At 39.2% G+C, this 23738-nt stretch overlaps 1 protein-coding gene across 2 annotated transcripts in view; it reads left to right on the top strand.

Annotated features, from left to right (window-relative positions):
- The window catches only part of LOC124285598 (WD repeat-containing protein 35-like), a 48104-nt gene extending 24366 nt beyond the window's left edge, over window positions 1-23738 (top strand). For both annotated transcript variants that reach the window (XM_046721855.1, XM_046721853.1), the window contains 18 exons: window positions 1892-1945; window positions 3939-4048; window positions 4947-5088; window positions 6202-6270; window positions 7171-7299; window positions 7724-7812; window positions 8425-8542; window positions 9108-9193; window positions 13051-13194; window positions 13986-14118; window positions 14886-14948; window positions 15640-15852; window positions 16633-16782; window positions 17276-17408; window positions 21241-21327; window positions 21690-21819; window positions 22047-22115; window positions 22699-23738. In XM_046721855.1, coding sequence (XP_046577811.1) covers window positions 1892-1945; window positions 3939-4048; window positions 4947-5088; window positions 6202-6270; window positions 7171-7299; window positions 7724-7812; window positions 8425-8542; window positions 9108-9193; window positions 13051-13194; window positions 13986-14118; window positions 14886-14948; window positions 15640-15852; window positions 16633-16782; window positions 17276-17408; window positions 21241-21327; window positions 21690-21819; window positions 22047-22115; window positions 22699-22864 — 2085 coding nt within the window. In that variant the 3' untranslated portion in view covers window positions 22865-23738. The remainder of the gene's footprint in view (window positions 1-1891; window positions 1946-3938; window positions 4049-4946; window positions 5089-6201; window positions 6271-7170; window positions 7300-7723; window positions 7813-8424; window positions 8543-9107; window positions 9194-13050; window positions 13195-13985; window positions 14119-14885; window positions 14949-15639; window positions 15853-16632; window positions 16783-17275; window positions 17409-21240; window positions 21328-21689; window positions 21820-22046; window positions 22116-22698) is intronic.

Genomic DNA, 23738 nt, shown 5'->3' with positions numbered 1-23738 from the left:
TACTCCCCCGATATAGCGCCAGCAACGCAATCATCGAAAACAGCAGAATGTCGACTTCAGCTCGTGTTGGAATACATGTCTACATTTTAACCCGACCGTTGGGCAGGTGAATTTGAGATTCTCGCAGTCCGTGTTGAAAATAACCTGTCCTGGGCGGTCGGGCAGGGAGGTATTTCGAACGCTGATGATAGCTAGTGTTGGGTTTTGGTTGGAATCGTCATTGGTTAGAAAAAGGTTAACAATCAATTTACAATGAGAATAGTAATATACAATAGCATTCTTACACAGTTATCAATAAAGGTAATTAGTAATATTCTAGTGGTGTTTTCCTGTAAATCACATCTGTTTGGAACCATTGAAAAGCAACAATCAGTGTTTTGAATTCAATACAATGAACACATGTCATCGTATCCCAATTGCATAGATCGATGCTTATGCTGTTAATCACTGGATTGTCTGGTCCAGACTCGATTATTTTACAGACCGCCACCATATAGCTGGAATATTGCTGAGTGCAATAACAAACAAACAAAACAAACAAACAATAAAATGAAGTATTGTCTCTGAACAGTTGTATGCTCCCCAGGGAGTTGAGATTGAAAATCTGATGTGCCGTGAGATTGACGTCCAATGATTGAGGGAAACAAAGCGCTTTGAGCATGCATGTAAATGGGACGGACTATAGCGCTATATAAATACCCATATAATAATAATGTAATAATGATAACAGTGATATTATTTACAATATATTCCTGGTTGACTGTTGGGATAACTGAAAAAATCACCTGTAAAATGACTCACTATGAGTAACCAAAGTCTTTAATCACAAATACAAGGATTGGTGGCCCAGTCGTATGAAGCACAACAAATCATTGTGCAGAGTTGCCTCCCTTATCAGAAGCCGATGATTTTGAGTTTGAATCCAGATCCCCAGTGATTCTGTTTCTAGTTTTCTCAGCACCATGCCTTGTGTTTCAACAAATGTTTCAACATCTGAAACCAGCATTACTTTGGGTTTTCCTCCCACATTAAGCTGACACACTGTGACATATCTGGAATACTGTTAACAGCAGCATAAAACACCCACCCACTCAAGGATTGAAGATACGAAAGTTGTAGAGTCATGAATGAGGCCTGGCGATCAGGCAGTTTACCACAGCATGTGAATCTCATATGCATGTACAAGATATGACTGGAGCACTGATTGCTGGTTGCCTGCATGACATTGATGGAATGAGACAGATGTTTCAAATTCTGCTGGTTTTAATTACTAGTAATAGTTAAGACCTAAGTTATACCTTGGAGCAATAAATCAGGGTTTGGGAACACTTTTTACAACAAATTTGTATTTTTCAAATCTTTATTAAACTTACATATACTAGTAATGCATACTGATTTTTATCCACAAAATGGTAATCAGGAACATCACCACTAATAATTTCTCAACAGCTTTGATTCTCAACAGATAAGTATTCTCAGATTTATTCTTAATTTATGAGGGGCGGTGGGGTAGCCTAGTGGTTAAAGCGTTGGCTCATCACGCCGAAGACCCGGGTTCGAATCCCCACATGGGTACATTGTGTGAAGCCCATTTCTGGTGTCCCCTGCCGTGATGTTGCTGGAATATTGCTAAAAGTGGTGTAAAACTAAACTCAGTCAGTCAGTCTTAATTTATGAATTTCTGCCATCACGATGTGACTGAAATATTGCTGATGTGGCGTAAAATTTTAAATCACTTACTCAATAAATTCTCTTTATTTTTAACATGTCTAAACAGTAAGATAATATATTTGATGCTTTTATAAGAGCAATACCTTCTTTGATTGATGTAGGTAAGTATGAAGAGGTCCAGTCTTGTATGAAGTAATGTGACATGGTGTTTATATTCCAGGGTACGGAGGATCCAGTCTGCTGTATATGTGCCTCGGACAAAACCCTGTTTGTTGTGAGTACTAACCATGATAATACTTTCCAATATTTATCAGTAATTAAGGATTTGAAAAAATATGACCGTAAATAGTTGTTGGGTTATTTCTATACATTTATCTTACCTCACACATAAATGTCGCTTTCTGATTGGCTGAGCGCTCTTCTATTATTTTCAATGTACCCCGCTTACAAGCGATTAACATTTCAATGTACGCCGCTGTCAATGGCAACTCATTTGGTACTTTGTGGTAGTAATTCTTTATCTCTAATAGCATTGAATCACGTATGATGTTTGGAAATTACCGATGTTTTGCGAATGCTAATTGATGAAAGGGAGATAACTCTAAATCTGTTTTACTGGTTAGCAAAATCTAGCGATGGCTACCAAAAAATTGTACCAGTGCTTCAAACAATTCAAAATTAACATTAAGGTGTTCGGTAAGATAAATACGTTGTTCACTGGTCCCTCGGGGCCCATGGGTTGATGTACCCTCGATGTTTGTTTATGTTCCCCTCGCCCTTCGGGCTCAGGAAACATAAACAAACATCAAGGATACATCAACCCATGCCCCCCCTCGTGACCAGTGAACAACTTATAATGTAACAGGACTGTGTCTGAGATACATATGAGGAAAGATACTTTTGTGATTGTGAAATACTGCGATTAGGACCCCATCTGCGGGGTTTGGCTTATGTACAAAACATACCATTTTGATACCGATTTTAAGGGTTGAGTTAGGGGATTGGCTTATCTATAAGATCGGTTTATCTACGGTAATATATATTTCATCCCAGGTAAACTCACTCACTCACTCATCCCAGGTGGTGATGATTCCGGGCCCAGGCATTGTTATGCAAAGTGATCCTCGTGTTTAGACAGTTGTAACTCCTATACTTTATCATTTACTGTGTGGAATGGGGCTCTTGAGTATGGGTCTGGGTTCACACCACACACTAGTTATGTTGAAAGAGGAGAGAGTTATTGTCTGTTACCAACAAACTACAGCACATCAGAATACAGCTGCTCGGATAGTCTCCAGCTGCAGGAAGTAATGCGACCATATCACCCCATGTTACATGACTTAACTGGCTGCCCATCCGACAGAAATCAGCTATAAGATCTTGTGTCATGTGTATCGATGCCTGTCTGAAGATGCTCCACAATATCTGTGTGATTTGATCACAGAGTACAAAACGATCACCAGAAAACAAACTCCTGTTGCAGTTCCAACTGTCAAATCTGTGAACTATGGACAACGTTCCTTTGCTTTCAGTGTGGCAATGGGGAGCACTCTCCCAGTCAATCTCAGACAGTCTTCATCTCTTGCCTCCTTCCAACCTGGGACCTTCACACCACACTCTTAATACTAGTTATGTCTTGGAATATGATCAAGGATCCAAATTTAACAGACTTGAAAAGAGGAGGGAGAGTTATTGTGAGTGGAAAGCAGTGAACCAAGTATGAATTAGGAGATATACATTATGTGTTGGCCAATTGCCAGGTATTATTGAGTTTTTAAAGACAGGAATTCATTTGGAACCAACGGTGTTAGTCATTCATTTAAATGATGTCACCACCGCTGAATACGAGAAAATACAATTGTGTGCGATATTTGTACGTATTAATACGTAATATAGTCTTGCAATTTCAGGGAATCGAATACCATTCGCTCATGTATTTCAACCAATCAAATTAAAGAACAGTGACTTTTGGGTTACAATTAGCAAGATTCCAATGTAGTAAGCATGATTGATATAATGGTTGTTTCTAATAGTGTAATGTTTAAGAGAAGTTTTCTGTTATAATAATATGACTCCAAGTGTGACTGAGACAGTTGTTATTCTGTCATATGACTTGTAGAAGGCCCAGCCTCTGAGGCATGTAACTAAGAAAATATTTAACTTTACTTATCAGATGCAAGAAATACACCTGTAACTGTGTTACAACTTTGATACTGAATGTTTGAGATGTGTCAGCAGGTTTGTCATCTTGAACTTTGTGTTGCCAGGGGAGGGAATCTGGGACGCTGAACCGCTACTCCATGCCGATGCTGGCACTCACACACAAGTACGCCTTGAACTGCCGACCCCACCAGCTGGCCCTCAACTGCACCTCCAGGTTAGTAGGTTCATGTCATCCCCGGGGGAATTCTGGTTTGGAATATATCATCAGTATAGCTGTATATACTTTTTTGTATTACCGGTCGACTTTATGGATCAGAGAGGAAGACCCAGTGACTTGCTTGATGAAGTACTAACATTGTGGATGATTGCTCATAATATCAATCACTGGTTTATCTGATCAGGATTAGATGATTTGCAGGCCACCGTCATATAGCTAGAATAGATAGCTAGATTTATTACTCACCCATTGAAGATATCACTGTTTAATAATTTTACAATGTTATTACACTGTTTAAAATTTTACAATGTTATTACACATTGTGTAATAACATCATGGTGCCGTACGTATGACGTAAAACTGGTTTACAGTTATGACGTCACAATGCTAATACCTCTGTCACAATAGTATTAGACCTTGCTTGACTTGTGGAAAGCTCAGAGTCATCACACTTGTTGAATTCTTAGGAAAGAATTACTTTGCTCGATATTATTTTGCTAATGTTGGGTGAGTAATAAATAAAATACTAAACTATGTCCCATGTAATACCATATGTATGAAACTTGTGAATGGTATTGGTATCTAACCCGCTTTCGCTCGTTAGATACCAAACCATTCACTCGTTTCATACATATGGTATTACACGGGACATCGTTTAGTATTCTCTATATAGTCTCATATTTCTTGCATCAAAAGAAGCTATTGTTATTATTATTGTTGGCCTCTATTATTGTTGGCAATAACATTGTGGGTATTTATCTTAACAAAAGGGAGATACATGTATATTACCCTGGATAATCAAGATACCCTAAATACTAAAAATAACACCTTCAGAACTACTTCCTATATCCTGACTATGTGTCACGCTGAGAGTTATTCCTTGTTGCTCCTGCAGTCGGCTTGCCATCATCGACATTGCTGGTGTGCTGACCTTCTTTGACCCAGACACACGGGTGACGGATGAAGATGGGCGGGAAGTTGTTGGAGAACATCTCAAGTTTGAGAGGAAGGATGTTTGGGACATGAGATGGGCAGAGGTGATGTCTTTACTGGAGTGTTCCATAGCATCTGTATTAATAGTATCTTAAATATGTCTAATCATTCCATTTCAAAGGACACTTTGAAAAAACATCAATCATTTCATGGGTATATTGTTTCAATCATTTTTCAGAGTTATACTTAGAGGGAGTAACCATTTGATTTTGAGGAAGGATGATGAGATGATGTGGGTTTGAGAACACCATGTCTTTCCGTTTTGTGTTTAGGAGTTAAGTTACTTTTGATAACATAAACAGGTGCTCAGTTGTTTCCATTTATGTCATCTGTTAAACAAACAACTGTGTTTTATGTAAGATATACTGATCATCATTATGTAAGATATACTGATCATCATTATGTAAGATATACTGATCATCATTATGTAAGATATACTGATCATCATTATGTAAGATATACTGATCATCATTATGTAAGATATACTGATCATCATTATGTAAGATATACTGATCATCATTATGTAAGATATACTGATCATCATTATGTAAGATATACTGATCATCATTATGTAAGATATACTGATCACTGATCATCATTATGTAAGATATACTGATCATCATTATGTAAGATATACTGATCATCATTATGTAAGATATACTGATCATCATTATGTAAGATACACTGATCACCATTATGTAAGATACACTGATCATCATTATGTAAGATATACTGTTCATCATTATGTAAGATATACTGATCATCATTATGTAAGATATACTGATCATCATTATGTAAGATATCATTATGTAAGATATACTGATCATCATTATGTAAGATATACTGATCATCATTATGTAAGATATACTGATCATCATTATGTAAGATATACTGATCATCATTATGTAAGATATACTGATCATGATCATCATATATGATCAATTATTATAAGATATACTGATCATCATTATGTAAGATATACTGATCACTGATCATCATTATGTTAGATATACTGATCATCATTATGTAAGATACACTGATCATCATTATGTAAGATATACTGATCATCATTATGTAAGATACACTGATCATCATTATGTAAGATATACTGATCATCATTATGTAAGATATACTGATCATCATCTTGTCATGTCCAGGACAACTCCGAGCTGTTTTCTATGATGGAGAAGACAAGGATGTACATCTTCAGGAACCTGGACCCAGAAGTGAGTACCCTACTGTTGGATACCAAGAGTTAGAAAGTTTAAATATTGTTGTTGTTAGGATGTCCAAAGGTCTCTTTACAGAGTCTTTACATCTTGTTGGTTATATCAAACTTTCCAGTTGAAAAAGGAAGGGCTTAATGTGCCTTGTAATGTACTAGACACTCTTTATAACAACCCATTGTCACACAATGACATCAAGATTCAGTGAAATGTAAAAACGTGCACAATCATGAGTGTAGGGATCCCACTGAATCTGAGCAAGAAAACAGAAATACAATCTTTCATTCGTAACTACTCATCCCTTCCTGTAACCTGAAAGAAGACTCGTACCCCTCTTGTAGCCATTTTACTGTACTTGACTCTGCCTGTGCGCAAAAGCGCAGAGAGAAAGAAATAGTCTAGTTGCCGAACAATTTTCAAGGGCATGTAACTCTAGTTTACTTGGAAAACAAACATGGCACCCACGCCAAGGAAATTACCTAAAAGGGTATGTTTAACATGCTTAAATACTTTCCTACGCCATAATGTTATTATATCCTGGTTATAAAAATTCAGGAAACCCAGGAGGACTATGCAATAATTAAAATGTACTTGAAGTGTCTGGGAAAATTTATGCAAGCCGAAATGAAAATTATTTCAACTAACTATTTTGACCCAATTTCTTCTCTACATACACACATTCTGATTGGCTGGGGGAATATTTCTCTCGGACATGGCTATGAGAGGGGAACGAGTCTTCTTTCAGGTTACGGAAAGGGACGAGTAGTTACGAATGACAATCTTTGTGAAACATCAACTTTAAGAAAAGGAGATAACTCAGTAGTCATTCAAAGTGCATACCACTAGGAAATACAACTTAACACATTGCCATTTTTGTGACTGCGTTGATATTGATTCCAGGAGCCCATCTTGTGCAGTGGCTACATTTGCCAGTTCAATGACCTCCAGATCAAATCAGTGCTGCTCGATGAGATCATGAAGGACCCTGAGAACCCCACCAAGGAGGAAATTGTTGAGATGGAGATCAAGGTAGGAAGACAGCTTGTGGACGTGCTGAAGATGCTAATTTACACTCAGTTGGGTAGCACTGCTGATAGTTAGTTGTGGCTAATGTATTTCCTCCATCTGTTTCCCATTTCACTTCTGGGTCTACAGATCGATCTGTTAGAGATGTTTTCACTGCAGGATTTTCAACACTTATCTGCATCTTATACCACAATTCACTGTTGTAGGGTTGGAATCGTTTGGCTAGCCGTAAATCTGTGACTGAAACCACTATACATATTGATCACAGCAATGTTAACCCGAACACTCATTGACTCTGGTGCCATTCTCACTGCCTTTCAAAATACTTGTAACAAAATTTTCAGTCATTTTGAATCACATGGTTGATATTTCTGAAAGATTCTGTAAGTGAAAGTGAGCCAGTATGTATGAATGATGTTGTTTGCAGTCACTCCGAGACACCCGTGACTTGCTGGACAAAGTGGGCATAGCTGATGCACAGCAGTTTATAGAAGACAATCCTCATCCCAGGCTGTGGTAGGTAGCAGCTAATGCCCATCTGTAGGGACATGTTTGTACTAGGTGCAAGTGTGCAGAGTTATGTCCCTTATGACTCTTCATTTGCAATGGGTGGCAGGATCTGTACAAAATCTTGTCCTAGTTTCATTCATTAATCCAACAGCTTTCCTTTAATCAGGTTTTTGAATTTTGATATCTTTTTGCTGTTAATGATGGGCGTATTATTATTTAATGAAATGATTATACTCTATATTATTCATTGGGTTTTTTTTCTGATAAAATTTACAAAATCTTGGTCTTCCCAATAACAATTTGTTGCACATTTAGCCAGTTTGATTTTGGAATGACGTCACAGAAGACCATTTTAGGTTTTACGAACAATTGATGTGACAACCTGTTGCAATGGACTATTTCCAGACAGTTGAACATTTGGCATAAACTAGCCAATCAGCATGAAGCAAACAATATGACATCACTTTCTTCATAATGATGTTAGGACCTACTGTAATAAACAAGTTGTTCATCCATATATTGTTATCCTTCCTTACTACTCCAACTTCTAAATGCCTCTCAAAGAAGTTAATGTGAGAAATACTGATATGAGGAATATTCCAAAAATTCTTTTCCCAGGCGGCTGTTGGCAGAGAGTTCTCTGGAGCAGCTCAACCTGAAGGTGGCGGAGACAGCATTTGTCAAGTGTAAGGACTTCCAGGGTATCGAGTTTGTCAAGCGACTGGGAAACCTACAGGTAGCTTCTTTCAGTCCTATATATCTTCCGAATTCAAAAACTGTTCTGTCGAGGACATAAATATGTTATGACAGTACTACAATGTATTTGCGTTTTATTAAATGACAGATTATCGAACACTGTTTAACCTGGCTCAGACTTGATTTTATTGTCACAGCATACTTCAAGTCTCTACAAATGCTGCCAATGTCATGATTTGTAGTAGGTCAAAAACACTTACATCTGCCTGCCTATGTCCAGCAGAGTCAGTTTCAGTAAATGTTTGTCTGAACCTACTCTTATATGTTCGTCCTGTTTAACCACTATAACGTTTAGTAGACATGTGGGGGTGGGGTAGCCTAGTGGTTAAAGCGTTGGCTCGCCACGCCAAGACCTGGGTTCGAATCCCCACATGGGTACCATGTGTGAAGCCCATTTCTGGTGTCCCCATGCATGATGTTGCTGGAATATTGCTAAAGCGGCGTAAAACCAAACTCAGTCAGTCAGTCAGTTAGTAGACATGAGGTTTGGACATGGAGCTAAAGTTGAAGACCAGAGAATTGACCAGCATACATTTTCCTTTCAGAACGAAACAATGAAGCAGGCTGAGGTAGCAGCCTATTTCCGACGCTTTGAGGAAGCTGAGAAAATATATGTCGAGATGGACAGAAGGTAGTGTGAAAGTCATTTACTATCAAGCAATTAACAAAATTGATCATATCTTTATTGTTATGATATGAGGGCATGGGTGGCTTAGTGATCTAAGGAGCTGTGTCTTAGTATATAGGGTGTGACTGGTTGTTTGTTCTAGATGTCTGTCTCCACAGATTATCAACATTGGTTTGTCAGTACCATACCCACACTCCGGAGCAGTGATGACTTAGCATAACATCACTGCCACAGGCTAATTTGCATATCACGTGACAGGACTTTTCTCTTGTTTGTTTAACAAGCGTGCATTTTCATAATAAGAAGAGACTGGTCTTAGGCAATCTTTTGGGTGCGCTCTTCACAATGTTTTACATTGTTACCTATATATTCTTCCGAAACTGCGACAGTAACATTTATGACAGTACATATTTAGATATCAAACTGGATTCATCGTTTGCTCTCTGTTGGCTTCGATGACAGCACGTGGAACCGTACAACATATGTAAACAAAGGATCGCTACGCAAATCGAAATAGTGTTACATGTTCTAGGATATTTTCTCAGTGAAACTAAATCATTCTATCAAAGATGTTTAATTAGATGTGAAGACTCGTAAGAAATAAAAGAGTTAAGAAATATGTCGATTATGTTGAATGGACGGTGCAAGATGTGACGAATCGTCACATCTTTCTGGCCTGTGGCAGAGGTACTATGCTGGCTTGCCGCATGGAACTCTGGGTAGGAGATTGTACCATACCTTCCTTGTGGGTTTCAGGATAGTCATGCATGTAAGACCTGTATCTTTGTCAGATTTCCTTACACATTCACCTGATGTTGCTTTTATGGTAGCTGAAATATTGTCAGAAGCATCACTGACTCACACCTCACAGTGATACACAATTCACTATACAGACTATAAAGTGGTTGCTATCCATTAGGGTTTCATTTCCCTTTGTTTTTCTCAATGTCGGTCACAGACCTGAGCTCACTATTGTTGTGGTGTGTTACCTCCTTTATATGTAAACCGCCTCCGTGGTGTAGTGGTTAGAGCGTCCGCCCGGAGAGCGGAAGGTCGTGGGTTCTATCCCCGGCCGTTACGTACCAAAGGTCGTTAAAATATGGTACTTGTTAGTCTCTGCCTGGCGCTCGGCATTAATGGTTACAACAAGGACTGGTCGGCTCGGAGTCCGCATAATTTGTCTGAGTGGGGTGTTCATGCTTCACTGCGGCGTGGTATCTCAGTGGGCTCGCACTATAAAACCAGCTTAAGTCTGGGCTAGTACAAGCAGCCGCACATACACATACACACACATGCACGTCGTCATATGAGTGAAATATTCTCAAGTACGACGTTAAACCCAATTTCACCTCACCTTTATATGTAATTCAAAACAGTTGGTAATTGTCATGGGAATAATTATTTGTTTATACTAGTCCACAATATCAGATTACCTTCTGGTTAATATTTACAGTAATAGTCCTCATTGTCAATAGTTAAGACGAATCTTACGGGTCTTGAATTAACCAGTGCATGTCAATTTTATACCCAGATTTTTCAAGCATTCATCAGCTTGAGAGAGTCAGCCTTGAGTAAACCCCACTATAGTTTAGACATGTTTGCTTATTGTTCCCTGATGCCACATGGACTGGGGGACTATGTATTCAGCAGTGTCCGTATGTCTGTACGTACATCCTGTTTCTTGTGAACTCGATATCTCATGCACTGTTGTACCCAATGTCTTCAAATTTGGTGACAGCTTACATTTGGGGATTATGCAGACACCAGTCGATTTGGGTGACCTTGACCTTATCTTCAATGTCACCGTGACACTTTGACGATTTTTCAAACTTATGTAAACGCGATAACTCATAAAACATTGCACCCAATTTTATCCTCTGAGCTGAAGAATATATTGTCATTTCTTACAAATTTGATGTCAGGAATTAACATAAATGGTATCAGGGTAGGGTAGGGTAATGGGGTACCCAGGTAGAAAATTTGGACCCGTCCCAGCCGTAACACACACTGATACTGACAGTGGATATGTGCATCTGCATCTATACATTCAAATCTACTATATTCCTGAAATATCTTCAGAGTTAGCAGAAGATTCTGAGAAGTGACCATGATTTAAAACTACATTACACTAAACGTAATCTTCTATGTGACCAAAAGATAAAAACTAGTTAATATTTTATATTTCATTCTTCTTTAGCGGAGGGGGACATTACCATGTTAGTGGCAAACACTTGTTGTAGCTGGATGCTAAATAGTTCACTCAGCATCCAGTTCCTGTGCCTGATGCTGAGGACTAGAACATGTCATTAGGACATTACTACATTTCATTGAAAATACCATGTGGCTGGTTTGCTATAGCATGTTGTTGGAGGTGTTGATGAGAGTTGTGACTGGTGTTGGACAGAGACCTGGCAGTGAACCTGCGTAAGAAGCTAGGTGACTGGTATGCTATAGCATGTTGTTGGAGGTGTTGATGAGAGTTGTGACTGGTGTTGGACAGAGACCTGACAGTGAACCTGCGTAAGAAGCTAGGTGACTGGTATGCTATAGCATGTTGTTGGAGGTGTTGATGAGAGTTGTGACTGGTGTTGGACAGAGACCTGGCAGTGAACCTGTGTAAGAAGCTGGGTGACTGGTTTGCTATAGCATGTTGTTGGAGGTGTTGATGAGAGTTGTGACTGGTGTTGGACAGAGACCTGGCAGTGAACCTGCGTAAGAAGCTAGGTGACTGGTATGCTATAGCATGTTGTTGGAGGTGTTGATGAGAGTTGTGACTGGTGTTGGACAGAGACCTGGCAGTGAACCTGTGTAAGAAGCTAGGTGACTGGTATGCTATAGCATGTTGTTGGAGGTGTTGATGAGAGTTGTGACTGGTGTTGGACAGAGACCTGGCAGTGAACCTGCGTAAGAAGCTAGGTGACTGGTATGCTATAGCATGTTGTTGGAGGTGTTGATGAGAGTTGTGACTGGTGTTGGACAGAGACCTGGCAGTGAACCTGCGTAAAAGCTGGTGACTGGTATGCTATAGCATGTTATTGGAGGTGTTGATGAGAGTTGTGACTGGTGTTGGACAGAGACCTGGCAGTGAACCTGCGTAAGAAGCTGGGTGACTGGTATGCTATAGCATGTTATTGGAGGTGTTGATGAGAGTTGTGACTGGTGTTGGACAGAGACCTGGCAGTGAACCTGTGTAAGAAGCTGGGTGACTGGTTTGCTATAGCATGTTGTTGGAGGTGTTGATGAGAGTTGTGACTGGTGTTGGACAGAGACCTGGCAGTGAACCTGTGTAAGAAGCTGGGTGACTGGTTTGCTGACTGGTATGCTATAGCATGTTGTTGGAGGTGTTGATGATGAGAGTTGTGACTGGTGTTGGACAGAGACCTGGCAGTGAACCCGCGTAAGAAGCTGGGTGACTGGTTTGCTGTAGACGTATTGTTGGAGGTGTTGATGAGAGTTGTGACTGGTGTTGGACAGAGACCTGGCAGTGAACCTGCGTTAGAAGCTGGGTGACTGGTATGCTATAGCATGTTGTTGGAGGTGTTGATGAGAGTTGTGACTGGTGTTGGACAGAGACCTGACAGTGAACCTGCGTAAGAAGCTAGGTGACTGGTATGCTATAGCATGTTGTTGGAGGTGTTGATGAGAGTTGTGACTGGTGTTGGACAGAGACCTGGCAGTGAACCTGCGGAAGAAGCTGGGTGACTGGTTTGCTGTAGCATATGTTGTTGGAGGTGTTGATGAGAGTTGTGACTGGTGTTGGACAGAGACCTGGCAGTGAACCTGCGTAAGAAGCTGGGTGACTGGTTTGCTATAGCATGTTGTTGGAGGTGTTGATGAGAGTTGTGACTGGTGTTGGACAGAGACCTGGCAGTGAACCTGCGGAAGAAGCTGGGTGACTGGTTCCGGGTGGTACAGCTGCTGAAGACCGGGTCTGGAGGGGATGATCTACAGCTGGAGGAGGCCTGGAACGCTATAGGGGACTACTACGCTGACAGGCAGAAATGGTAGGTTGAATCACACGTTCAGTTACTGTGTTATAGGGATTTCCCTGCTCAATATTTTAAAACAGCTTTTAGCCCAGGTGCATCTGATAATGTTTTGTCAGATCTCAATGGGGACAGATTTTCTTGGTAAACACTTTGAATGCAGTGATAAATAGTGTATATCATAAGGATCATAATTAGACAAAATGTAAAAACCAGTATTAAGAATTGGTATTTGATCTAAGGGACAGTTATGGCCCTTGCCTTAAGTATTTGATAATGGTGCACTTTATATCCAAATGAGACCAAAAAAAATTTAAAAGCACCATGGATATGAGGATGAAGTTTTGCATACAATATTGCCTTTAAAACAGATGTAAACATGAGAACAGTCTACACGTTACTGGCCCTTGTTTTATCTTTTGGTTGGCCATGATTTATTATGTTTTTTGTTGAAAAGAATTCTTGGCTTAAATGCCAAAAGTTGGAGACAAAATAGGAAAATTGCTGCTTTGTGGTTGAGGTTATTTATTTCAATAAATATTTATGATAATCAAAGATTGCATTTTGATGTATTTTCTTTTACCTCTGTATTATTATGTATATGTTCACACCTGTAAAACAGGAAAGGAACTGGCTTGAAACTGGAATACAGAAAAGTGTATGGTTAACTTCAGTTTCTTATTGGAAAGTGATGGGTCCAAATCATTTGATGCTTCATACAAGATTTCCAGTCAGTGTTTACCCAGCTGATTGTGGAAAGTTGGTTACATATCTGTAGATAGTGACAGTAGATTGGTGTGTGATTCCAGGCAGCAGGCAGTAACGTACTATGTGCAGGGACGCAACCAGGAGCGTCTGTCGGAGTGTTACTACATGCTGGAGGACTACTCAGGGCTGGAGAAGATGGTGCAGGCTCTGCCAGAGAACCACAAGCTGTTACCGGTATGTGGTCACACACATGTCTTCTTCAGTTCATAACTATAGTACATCGCCTCCGTGGTGTAGTGGTTAGAGCGTCCGCCCGGAGAGCGGAAGGTCGCGGGTTTGATCCCCGACCGCATCATACCAAAAGACGTTAAAATATGGTACTTGTTGGTCCCTGCCTGGCTCTCGGCATTAATGGGTACAAGGACTGGCCGGCTCGGAGTCAGTATAATGTGTCTGAGTGGGGTATTCATGCTTCTCTGCGGCATGGTATCTCAGTGGGCTAGCACTATAAAACCAGCTTAAGTCTGGGCTAGTACAAACTGCTGCACATACACATACACATACACATGCATGCACGTCATCATATGAGTGAAATATTCTCCAGCGCAACGTTAAACCCAATTTCACCTCACCTCACAACTATCGTAGAATACCACAGGAATTATGTTTTCCGCCAAGTCTAAAAAACATTTCAGTGGCTCTGCTCCCCACATGGTTGTTTGGATGGAATAGAACCCAAGAACCTATGCTTGTTATGATAGACCTCAATTATGAGGACTTGGTGGTCACCATGTTTTGACCTGGATGGTAAAGTGGCTTGTTACAATTACCATGCTTTCAACAATTTCATTGTTTTAATGGCTGCCACAATACAACAAGAGTACTGCTAAATATGGCATGTAAGCACCTACGTCTTATCCCACTGTTTAGGTTATTTATTTTGCTTCAAGAAGACATATTTATACGACTGTATGCCTGTATCGTGTTTGTTGTGTTGCCAGGATATTGCCGGGATGTTTGTCAGTGTGGGCATGTGCAAGCAAGCTGTGGAAGCCTATATAAGGGTAAGATAGTAGTATTTAATCACTGATACGCATTGTTATGGAAGACAGGCTTACTTTTGTTAAACTCTAATTTTAATCCTATGGTCCAGAACTGCTCAATTTCTAAATTTGACAGATCACACAAGATTATTTGTACACATTGTTTTCCATGTGTAGGTAAAACCGCATTGTATTATTTGATTGAACAAATTACTGTTTTGGAAAATATGTATTAGAACATGTTTCCCTAGTGTTAAGAGTTTGCTATTTAAAAACATATGGCAATAATATGTTTAATGATAAGTTCCATCTAGTCTGAGCAGTTTCCAAGCCTAGGCTAACCTAACTGTACAATGCTCCCAAAGAAATTATCCAGATTACCAGTTGAATTTATCTTGATTAATCTATGATTGTGTATAAACATGCTTCATAACAATTGTCTGTGGTAGATTATGAGTTACCTCCCTTTCCTTATGGGAATCTCTAGTCAATGAAGATTGACTAGTTGTTCTTGTCTGGTGCTAGTTAAAACAATTAAGACATTGTTGTTTTAATTTTCAATTCTTGTAATCTGTCAATGACAAAACCTCTCACACCCATTTGATATATGAAGACATCATAGGCCTTTCTGAAACTGATGACAAATTCAGTGTTTTATGTGTCTCATCATGATACATAGGTAAGCTAGTACAGGTATTCATCCTGATTACAGTGTAACCGAGTGAAGGCCGCCATTGACAGCTGTGTCCATTTGAACCAGTGGAACACAGCTATAGACTTAGCCAAGAGTCACAACGTACGAGAGATCGACTCTCTCCTGGCTAAGTACGCTAGCCATCTATTAGAGAAGAACAAGATCATCAATGCTATTGAGTTGTACCGCAAAGCTGGACACTACTTCGATGCTGCTAAACTTCTCTTTAAGGTGAGTGGTCAGTGTGCATGGTCTGTGAAAGTTTAAATCCCTGATTTGGGGACAGTGATAGAGTTCAGATCACAGATAATGTTTCAATTCTTTGGGAGTAAAAGACATTTGTTGGTGGCATTCAGATGTAACAGACATTTGTCATAGTTATTCAGATTTTAAAAAAATCATGTTTGTATTTGAATTTTGCTACCACGCAGCATATGGTTTTCAGCCTCCAGAGATGTCAACCATTACAGTTTAGGTGGAATCATTATTATATTTTTAACCAAATTCAAATGTTATTATTATACATTGGGTGGTGGGGTAGCCTAGTGGTTAAAGCGTCGGCTCTTCACGCTGAAGACCCAGGTTCGATTCCCCACATGGGTACAATATGTGAAGCCCATTTCTGGTGTTCCCCGTCGTGATAGTGCTGGAATATTGCTAAAAACCTTGTAAAACCATGCTCACTCACTCACTATTATTATGCATTTAAACACATTGCATATTTTGTGAAAAGAATAACAGCAGAAATTTCGAACAATTATTGACTTTGCTGCGGGCATTGTCACATGCATGCAGCCAATTGATACTCACTTTTCCTAGCATATAATGAGGATGATAAACGCTTTCTGAATTGTCTGTCAATGAAATGCTGATCAGTAGATGCAATACAGACAATGATGCTGATGGTGATGAATAAACTATTTCCTAAATGTTTCTAATTGCCTTAATGTGGGGTTGGCATCTCTGGGTGTGCCGTGCAGCATGCACAAATATGTTGTCATTATCACTCAGATAGCAGACGAGCAGATGAAGCAGGGGAGCAAGCCTCTGTATCTGAAGAAGCTGTATGTCCTGGGAGGCCTGCTCATCGAGCAGTACCATGAGATGATGAAACTCACATCCAGGAATAAAGGCAAGAATGCCGGCAAGAAAGCTGTAGAGGTGAATATTATGAGATGTGCAAGACAATTTATCCCTAAACTATTAAGATGAGTAGTGAGATGTAAATAGTGCTTCATTTGTGAAAACTTATGTTATGCGTTGAAAAGATGCACGCCTTTTATGGACATAGCTACATTAAAGTATTGTCTGTAGTTTGTTAGGAATTGCACTGATTGCACAGAAATCCACATTAAAATGCAGTCAGCACAGAAACATAATATGTCTTGGTGGCCTGTAAATAATTAACTGAAATAACCAGTTACATTATTTACTGCTAATGTAATATAGCTGGAAGATATCTGACTGCAAATTGCCCCACCCCCACCCTCCCTCCCAATGAAATAACAAAACCAGTTAAGATGTAGGGGGTAAGGATACTGTATCAGCAAATCTTTAGGAGCCCCAGCCATTTCCTATTATGAACTCTGCTCCCACTATGAAACATGAATTTCTGAATCTCATAGTAAAGCCCCTCTGTGTGAATACATGTCAGGCTACCTCAGCTCTCGCTGGATTCCTGGAAGAGGACTCAGCAGCTATGTCCGACACAAAGCTGATAGACAGTGCCTGGCGGGGAGCCGAGGCCTACCACTTCTACATCATGGCTCAGAGGCAGTTGCATGAAGGTAGGGTGGGAAACTGAGGAACTAGAGACACACCTATGTAAATAATGTAGGTTATGTCAATGTGTAATGCCATGATTGTGCATTCTGTTGGCTGTGTGGATGAGTAATTCTATGATTGTGTATGCTGTAGGATAGACGGCGAGAGTTACCTGCTCTTGGCTGTAGGGGGTCGGTGGGGCCCTGTAGGGGTGGTCTCACAAGACAAAAACGAGTTTTTGTTTTGTAAATATTTTATCAAAAAATATAGTTACAACTGTCGTAGGATTTAAAATGGACATTTAAATGCTTATATGTACCCCAAGGAGGACTTTCTTCAAAGAATTCATAACCTCTACAGGTTTGTATAAATTGTGTATGCTGTAGGCTGTGTTGATGAGTAGTTCTACGATTGTGTATGGTGTAGGCTATATGGATGAGTAATTCTACGATTGTGTATGCTGTAGGCTGTGTTGAGGAATAATTCTCTGATAGTGTATGCTGTTGGCTATGTGGATGAATAATTCTATGATTGTGTATGCTGTTGGCTGTGTGGATGAGTAATTCTACGATTGTGTATGCTGTTGGCTGTGTGGATGAGTAATTCTACGATTGTGTATGCTGTTGGCGGTGTTGATGAGTAATTCTACAATTGTGTATGGTGTAGGCTATGTGGATGAGTAATTCTACAATTGTGTATGCTGTAGGATATATGGATGAGTAATTCTACGATTGTGTATGCTGCAGAGATGCCAACCCTTACGCTTTAGGCGTAATTATTACGATTTTGACCAGTAAATGACGGCATTACACTTAATCTGCGAAAATTACACTTTTCTACTCGTTTTACGAAAATCAATAAAGTTGGTAAAATTTCACAGGAAAGTGTTTCGTAACGCACAGGTGCAGGGGTGCAGAAATGGCCTTGCATCGATAGGAATCGCTTACTCTTAGCATCGCACTCATTCCAATAAACTTGCAAGGAATTAAAGTATTTTGAATAACATGACCAACAATTTTCAATGTATGGAGCTTCATAAGGATTGGTCACATGTGTTTCTGTCTAGAATCGTCCTTTCGTTAAAACATGTACCATGTTGAAGCGATCGGCAGACAAGTATTACACTTTTTAGGTCCAAATTACACTTTTTGACCTCTAGTATTACACTTAGGCCCAAAATAGTGTTGGCATCTCTGATGTTGTTGGCTGTGTTGATGAGTAATTCTACAATTGTGTATGTTGTTGGCTGTGTTGAGAAGTAATTCTACGATTGTGTATGCTGTTGGCTGTGTTGAGAAGTAATTGTACAATTGTGTATGCTGTTGGCTGTGTTGAGAAGTAATTGTACAATTGTGTATGCTGTTGGCTGTGTTGAGAAGTAATTCTACAATTGTGTATGCTGTTGGCTGTGTTGAGAAGTAATTCTACAATTGTGTATGCTGTTGGCTGTGTTGAGAAGTAATTCACAATAAGAAGTTCTACAATTGTGTATGCTGTTGGCTGTGTTGAGAAGTAATTCTACAATTGTGTATGCTGTTGGCTGTGTTGAGAAGTAATTCTACAATTGTGTATGCTGTTGGCTGTGTTGAGAAGTAATTGTGTATGCTGTACACATTGTGTATGCTGTTGGCTGTGTTGAGAAGTAATTCTACAATTGTGTATGCTGTTGGCTGTGTTGAGAAGTAATTCTACAATTGTGTATGCTGTTGGCTGTGTTGAGAAGTAATTGTACAATTGTGTATGCTGTTGGCTGTGTTGAGAAGTAATTCTACGATTGTGTATGCTGTTGGCTGTGTTGAGAAGTAATTGTACAATTGTGTATGCTGTTGGCTGTGTTGAGAAGTAATTCTACAATTGTGTATGCTGTTGGCTGTGTTGAGAAGTAATTGTACAATTGTGTATGCTGTTGGCTGTGTTGAGAAGTAATTCTACAATTGTGTATGCTGTTGGCTGTGTTGAGAAGTAATTCTACAATTGTGTATGCTGTTGGCTGTGTTGAGAAGTAATTCTACAATTGTGTATGCTGTTGGCTGTGTTGAGAAGTAATTCTACTATTGTGTATGGTGTAGGCTATGTGGATGAGTAATGCCATGATTGTTTATTGTAGGCTATGTGGATGAGTAATGCCATGATTGTTTATTGGAGGCTATGTAGATGAGTAATGCCATGATTGTTTATTGGAGGCTATGTAGATGAGTAATGCCATGATTGTTTATTGGAGGCTATGTAGATGAGTAATGCCATGATTGTTTATTGGAGGCTATGTAGATGAGTAATGCCATGATTGTTTATTGCAGGCTATGTGGATGAGTAATGCCATGATTGTTTATTGCAGGCTATGTGGATGAGTAATGCCATGATTGTTTATTGCAGGCTATGTGGATGAGTAATGCCATGATTGTTTATTGTAGGCTATGTGGATGAGTAATGCCATGATTGTTTATTGTAGGCTATGTGGATGAGTAATGCCATGATTGTTTATTGCAGGCTATGTAGATGAGTAATGCCATGATTGTTTATTGCAGGCTATGTGGATGAGTAATGCCATGATTGTTTATTGCAGGCTATGTGGATGAGTAATGCCATGATTGTTTATTGCAGGCTATGTGGATGAGTAATGCCATGATTGTTTATTGCAGGCTATGTGGATGAGTAATGCCATGATTGTTTATTGCAGGCTATGTGGATGAGTAATGCCATGATTGTTTATTGTAGGCTATGTAGATGAGTAATGCCATGATTGTTTATTGCAGGCTATGTGGATGAGTAATGCCATGATTGTTTATTGCAGGCTATGTAGATGAGTAATGCCATGATTGTTTATTGCAGGCTATGTGGATGAGTAATGCCATGATTGTTTATTGTAGGCTATGTAGATGAGTAATGCCATGATTGTTTATTGTAGGCTATGTTGATGAGTAATGCCATGATTGTTTATTGTAGGCTATGTAGATGAGTAATGCCATGATTGTTTATTGCAGGCTATGTGGATGAGTAATGCCATGATTGTTTATTGTAGGCTATGTGGATGAGTAATGCCATGATTGTTTATTGTAGGCTATGTAGATGAGTAATGCCATGATTGTTTATTGTAGGCTATGTTGATGAGTAATGCCATGATTGTTTATTGTAGGCTATGTGGATGAGTAATGCCATGATTGTTTATTGCAGGCTATGTGGATGAGTAATGCCATGATTGTTTATTGCAGGCTATGTGGATGAGTAATGCCATGATTGTTTATTGCAGGCTATGTGGATGAGTAATGCCATGATTGTTTATTGTAGGCTATGTAGATGAGTAATGCCATGATTGTTTATTGTAGGCTATGTAGATGAGTAATGCCATGATTGTTTATTGTAGGCTATGTAGATGAGTAATGCCATGATTGTTTATTGCAGGCTATGTGGATGAGTAATGCCATGATTGTTTATTGGAGGCTATGTAGATGAGTAATGCCATGATTGTTTATTGTAGGCTATGTTGATGAGTAATGCCATGATTGTTTATTGTAGGCTATGTAGATGAGTAATGCCATGATTGTTTATTGCAGGCTATGTGGATGAGTAATGCCATGATTGTTTATTGTAGGCTATGTAGATGAGTAATGCCATGATTGTTTATTGTAGGCTATGTTGATGAGTAATGCCATGATTGTTTATTGTAGGCTATGTAGATGAGTAATGCCATGATTGTTTATTGTAGGCTATGTTGATGAGTAATGCCATGATTGTTTATTGTAGGCTATGTAGATGAGTAATGCCATGATTGTTTATTGTAGGCTATGTTGATGAGTAATGCCATGATTGTTTATTGTAGGCTATGTAGATGAGTAATGCCATGATTGTTTATTGCAGGCTATGTGGATGCTGCTATGAGGACAGCCCTACATCTGAGAGAGTACGAGGACATCATCAGTCCTGTTGACATCTACTCTTTGTTGGGTGAGTCTTACTGTCAAGACAGTAAGATTCTCTTAGATAATCAGTGAATCTCTAGAAATCACCAATATTTCTATCATACATACAGGTAAATATGGTGAAGATTATTACACAAAAACGAGTGTGTATTTTACTGATTACATAGAGATGACATATCACAGGCATGCAGTTGTTCTGCAAACAAACACAATTCTGCTGACATGAATTCTGCAGTTTTCTCTGTGGTCCCAATCATTCAGGATCAGAGGTGCAAGATAGAAATACTGATGTCAACATGAGAACATGGATTAGCAAGAATCATTATATGATATGCATTATAAATATTACCTTATCGGTCAGTTTGAAACATTCCCTTTGTTTTCCAGCTCTGTGTGCATGTGCTAACAAGGCATTTGGGACATGCTCTAAAGCTTTTATCAAGCTGGAGTCCATCGATGTCCTCACACCAGAACAACGACAACCATATGAGGAGCTCGCTCTGGAGATATTCACAAAGTAAGTTGGACTGTACACAAATCTTCATGGATTTATCAACCATAGTGCATGCTTGCAGTGTTTTGTCTGACAAGCTCTATAATACCTATGCAGAAATACTGATCAGTACCCAAAAAAAGAAGACAAAAATATGGGATGCATGTTTTGATCTGGAGATTAAACTAGACCTCCAAATGTATTTTTTTTGTGTTGATGACAGCTATCCCATTGTTTCCATTATATTCCAGACATTCTCCAAAAGACAATCGAGTGAATCGCATAGAGTGTAACAGTTGTGCCTCACAGATCCCGGACTGGTAAGTTGGGACCTTCTGTTTTTGAGGTCATAGTTATCTTGCTACTGTAATGTGCTTCAAGGTGTGGCGAGGGTCTCTTTGGCCCCTTAATTATTAAGTTGGGGAATCCTATTGGTGATACTCAGCTGACTTTATTTAACTGAAATCCTCAGTGTCCAACAAAACTCAGAATTATAGCTGACATAAACGAAAAAGTCTGGGTTTATTTTTTTTTCAAGCTTTTGAGAAAGTGACATTTTTTTAATGAAATGTCTGTGATAGAATCTACAACCCAAATATTATGTAAGCTATCTATAAAAATGTTTTGTACAGTCCAATACTTGAAGAAGTAAAATAATATGCATTGCTAGTGTTAGTTTTGTCAGTTTCCATTATTACCTGATTAGGTTCTAAAAACATTTGAAATTTCTCAATCTCTAGAAATATGCCAATCTTCTAATGAACGACATTTTGCACAGACACTTCACAGATACTTTGGATGAAGTGTTTTCTGTGAAACGAATCCAATTTTCTTGGATAGTATGTTGAATAATCTGAAACACAAAAAGAACATACATTTGGAGATATATATATATTTTGTCAGGTCGACCTCCTGTCCAAGCTGTGACACCAAGTTCCCCACCTGTATAGTGACAGGTCGACCTATCATGGAGTACGAGTACTGGCTGTGTAGCAGCTGCAAGCACAGAGCTATACAGACGGAGATCAGCCAGAAGTCCACGTGCCCTCTCTGTCATGTCAAGGTCTAGGTCAAGGTCAAGGTTGAAGCTGTAACATGTATAGTTCCTAATATGTACAGATTAACTGACATGCCATACTGCTATGTGTGATATATAAGATGCAGAGTCCAGACTCTATGACAGCTGAAAATGATGCCCCAACAATTGGTGTTACTTAATTCAAACGATATACTGCGAGTGTAGTATCTTCTTATGAAGTGTGGAAGTATAGATTTCTGCAGAATGTTCTACAACATAAGTCTTATATGAATGCCCCATGCTGTGTACCAACTGTGATAAATTTTGAATCACAATCATTGTGTAACACATGCGTCATCCTTGTTGCTCCCATGTCCGTACCTCTGCTTATGGAATGTGTTAAGATGCCCAGCATAAGAATCCCTTGGTCATGGCCCATACATAAACTTACTTCAGTACTTTACAGCTGGTTTCGGATAATTCTGCTCTAAAACTGTTGACTATTCCTTGTTTTACTTTGTGCAAGAGATCACACATTTGTTGGTAGGAGCACCAGATCTTTCAGATAACTGTCCTTTGAAATAGTTCTTTATCAATGGACAGACCAAACTGATTTAATCTTAATAAGAAATATTAGTTATTTAAGGGATAAGTTGTCATGGAAATCAAAACTACAAACCAAAATGTGTATGTCTAGATGTTTGAGTTGAGTGAAAGCTGCAGATACCCATGGACATGTTCAGGTTTATTGGCACATGCTATCTATGCAGTGAATTGTACAGTGTTATGCTTGTTGTTTGTCTTATTGCTTCTTTCTCCGTCCAGTATGAAAATCATGTAGAAATAACCTCTCATGCAATGTATCAATATACATGAAACATTCCAACCTAAATATCTAGTTAATGAATAAATATCATTCATATCA

The sequence above is a fragment of the Haliotis rubra genome, unplaced genomic scaffold, assembly GCF_003918875.1.
Source record: "Haliotis rubra isolate DU_JTF1 unplaced genomic scaffold, ASM391887v1 Scf364, whole genome shotgun sequence".
Classification (NCBI taxonomy): Eukaryota; Metazoa; Mollusca; class Gastropoda; order Lepetellida; family Haliotidae; genus Haliotis; species Haliotis rubra.
The sequence above is the reverse complement of the archived record's forward strand: the minus strand, read 5'-3'. Positions and strand labels throughout refer to the sequence as shown.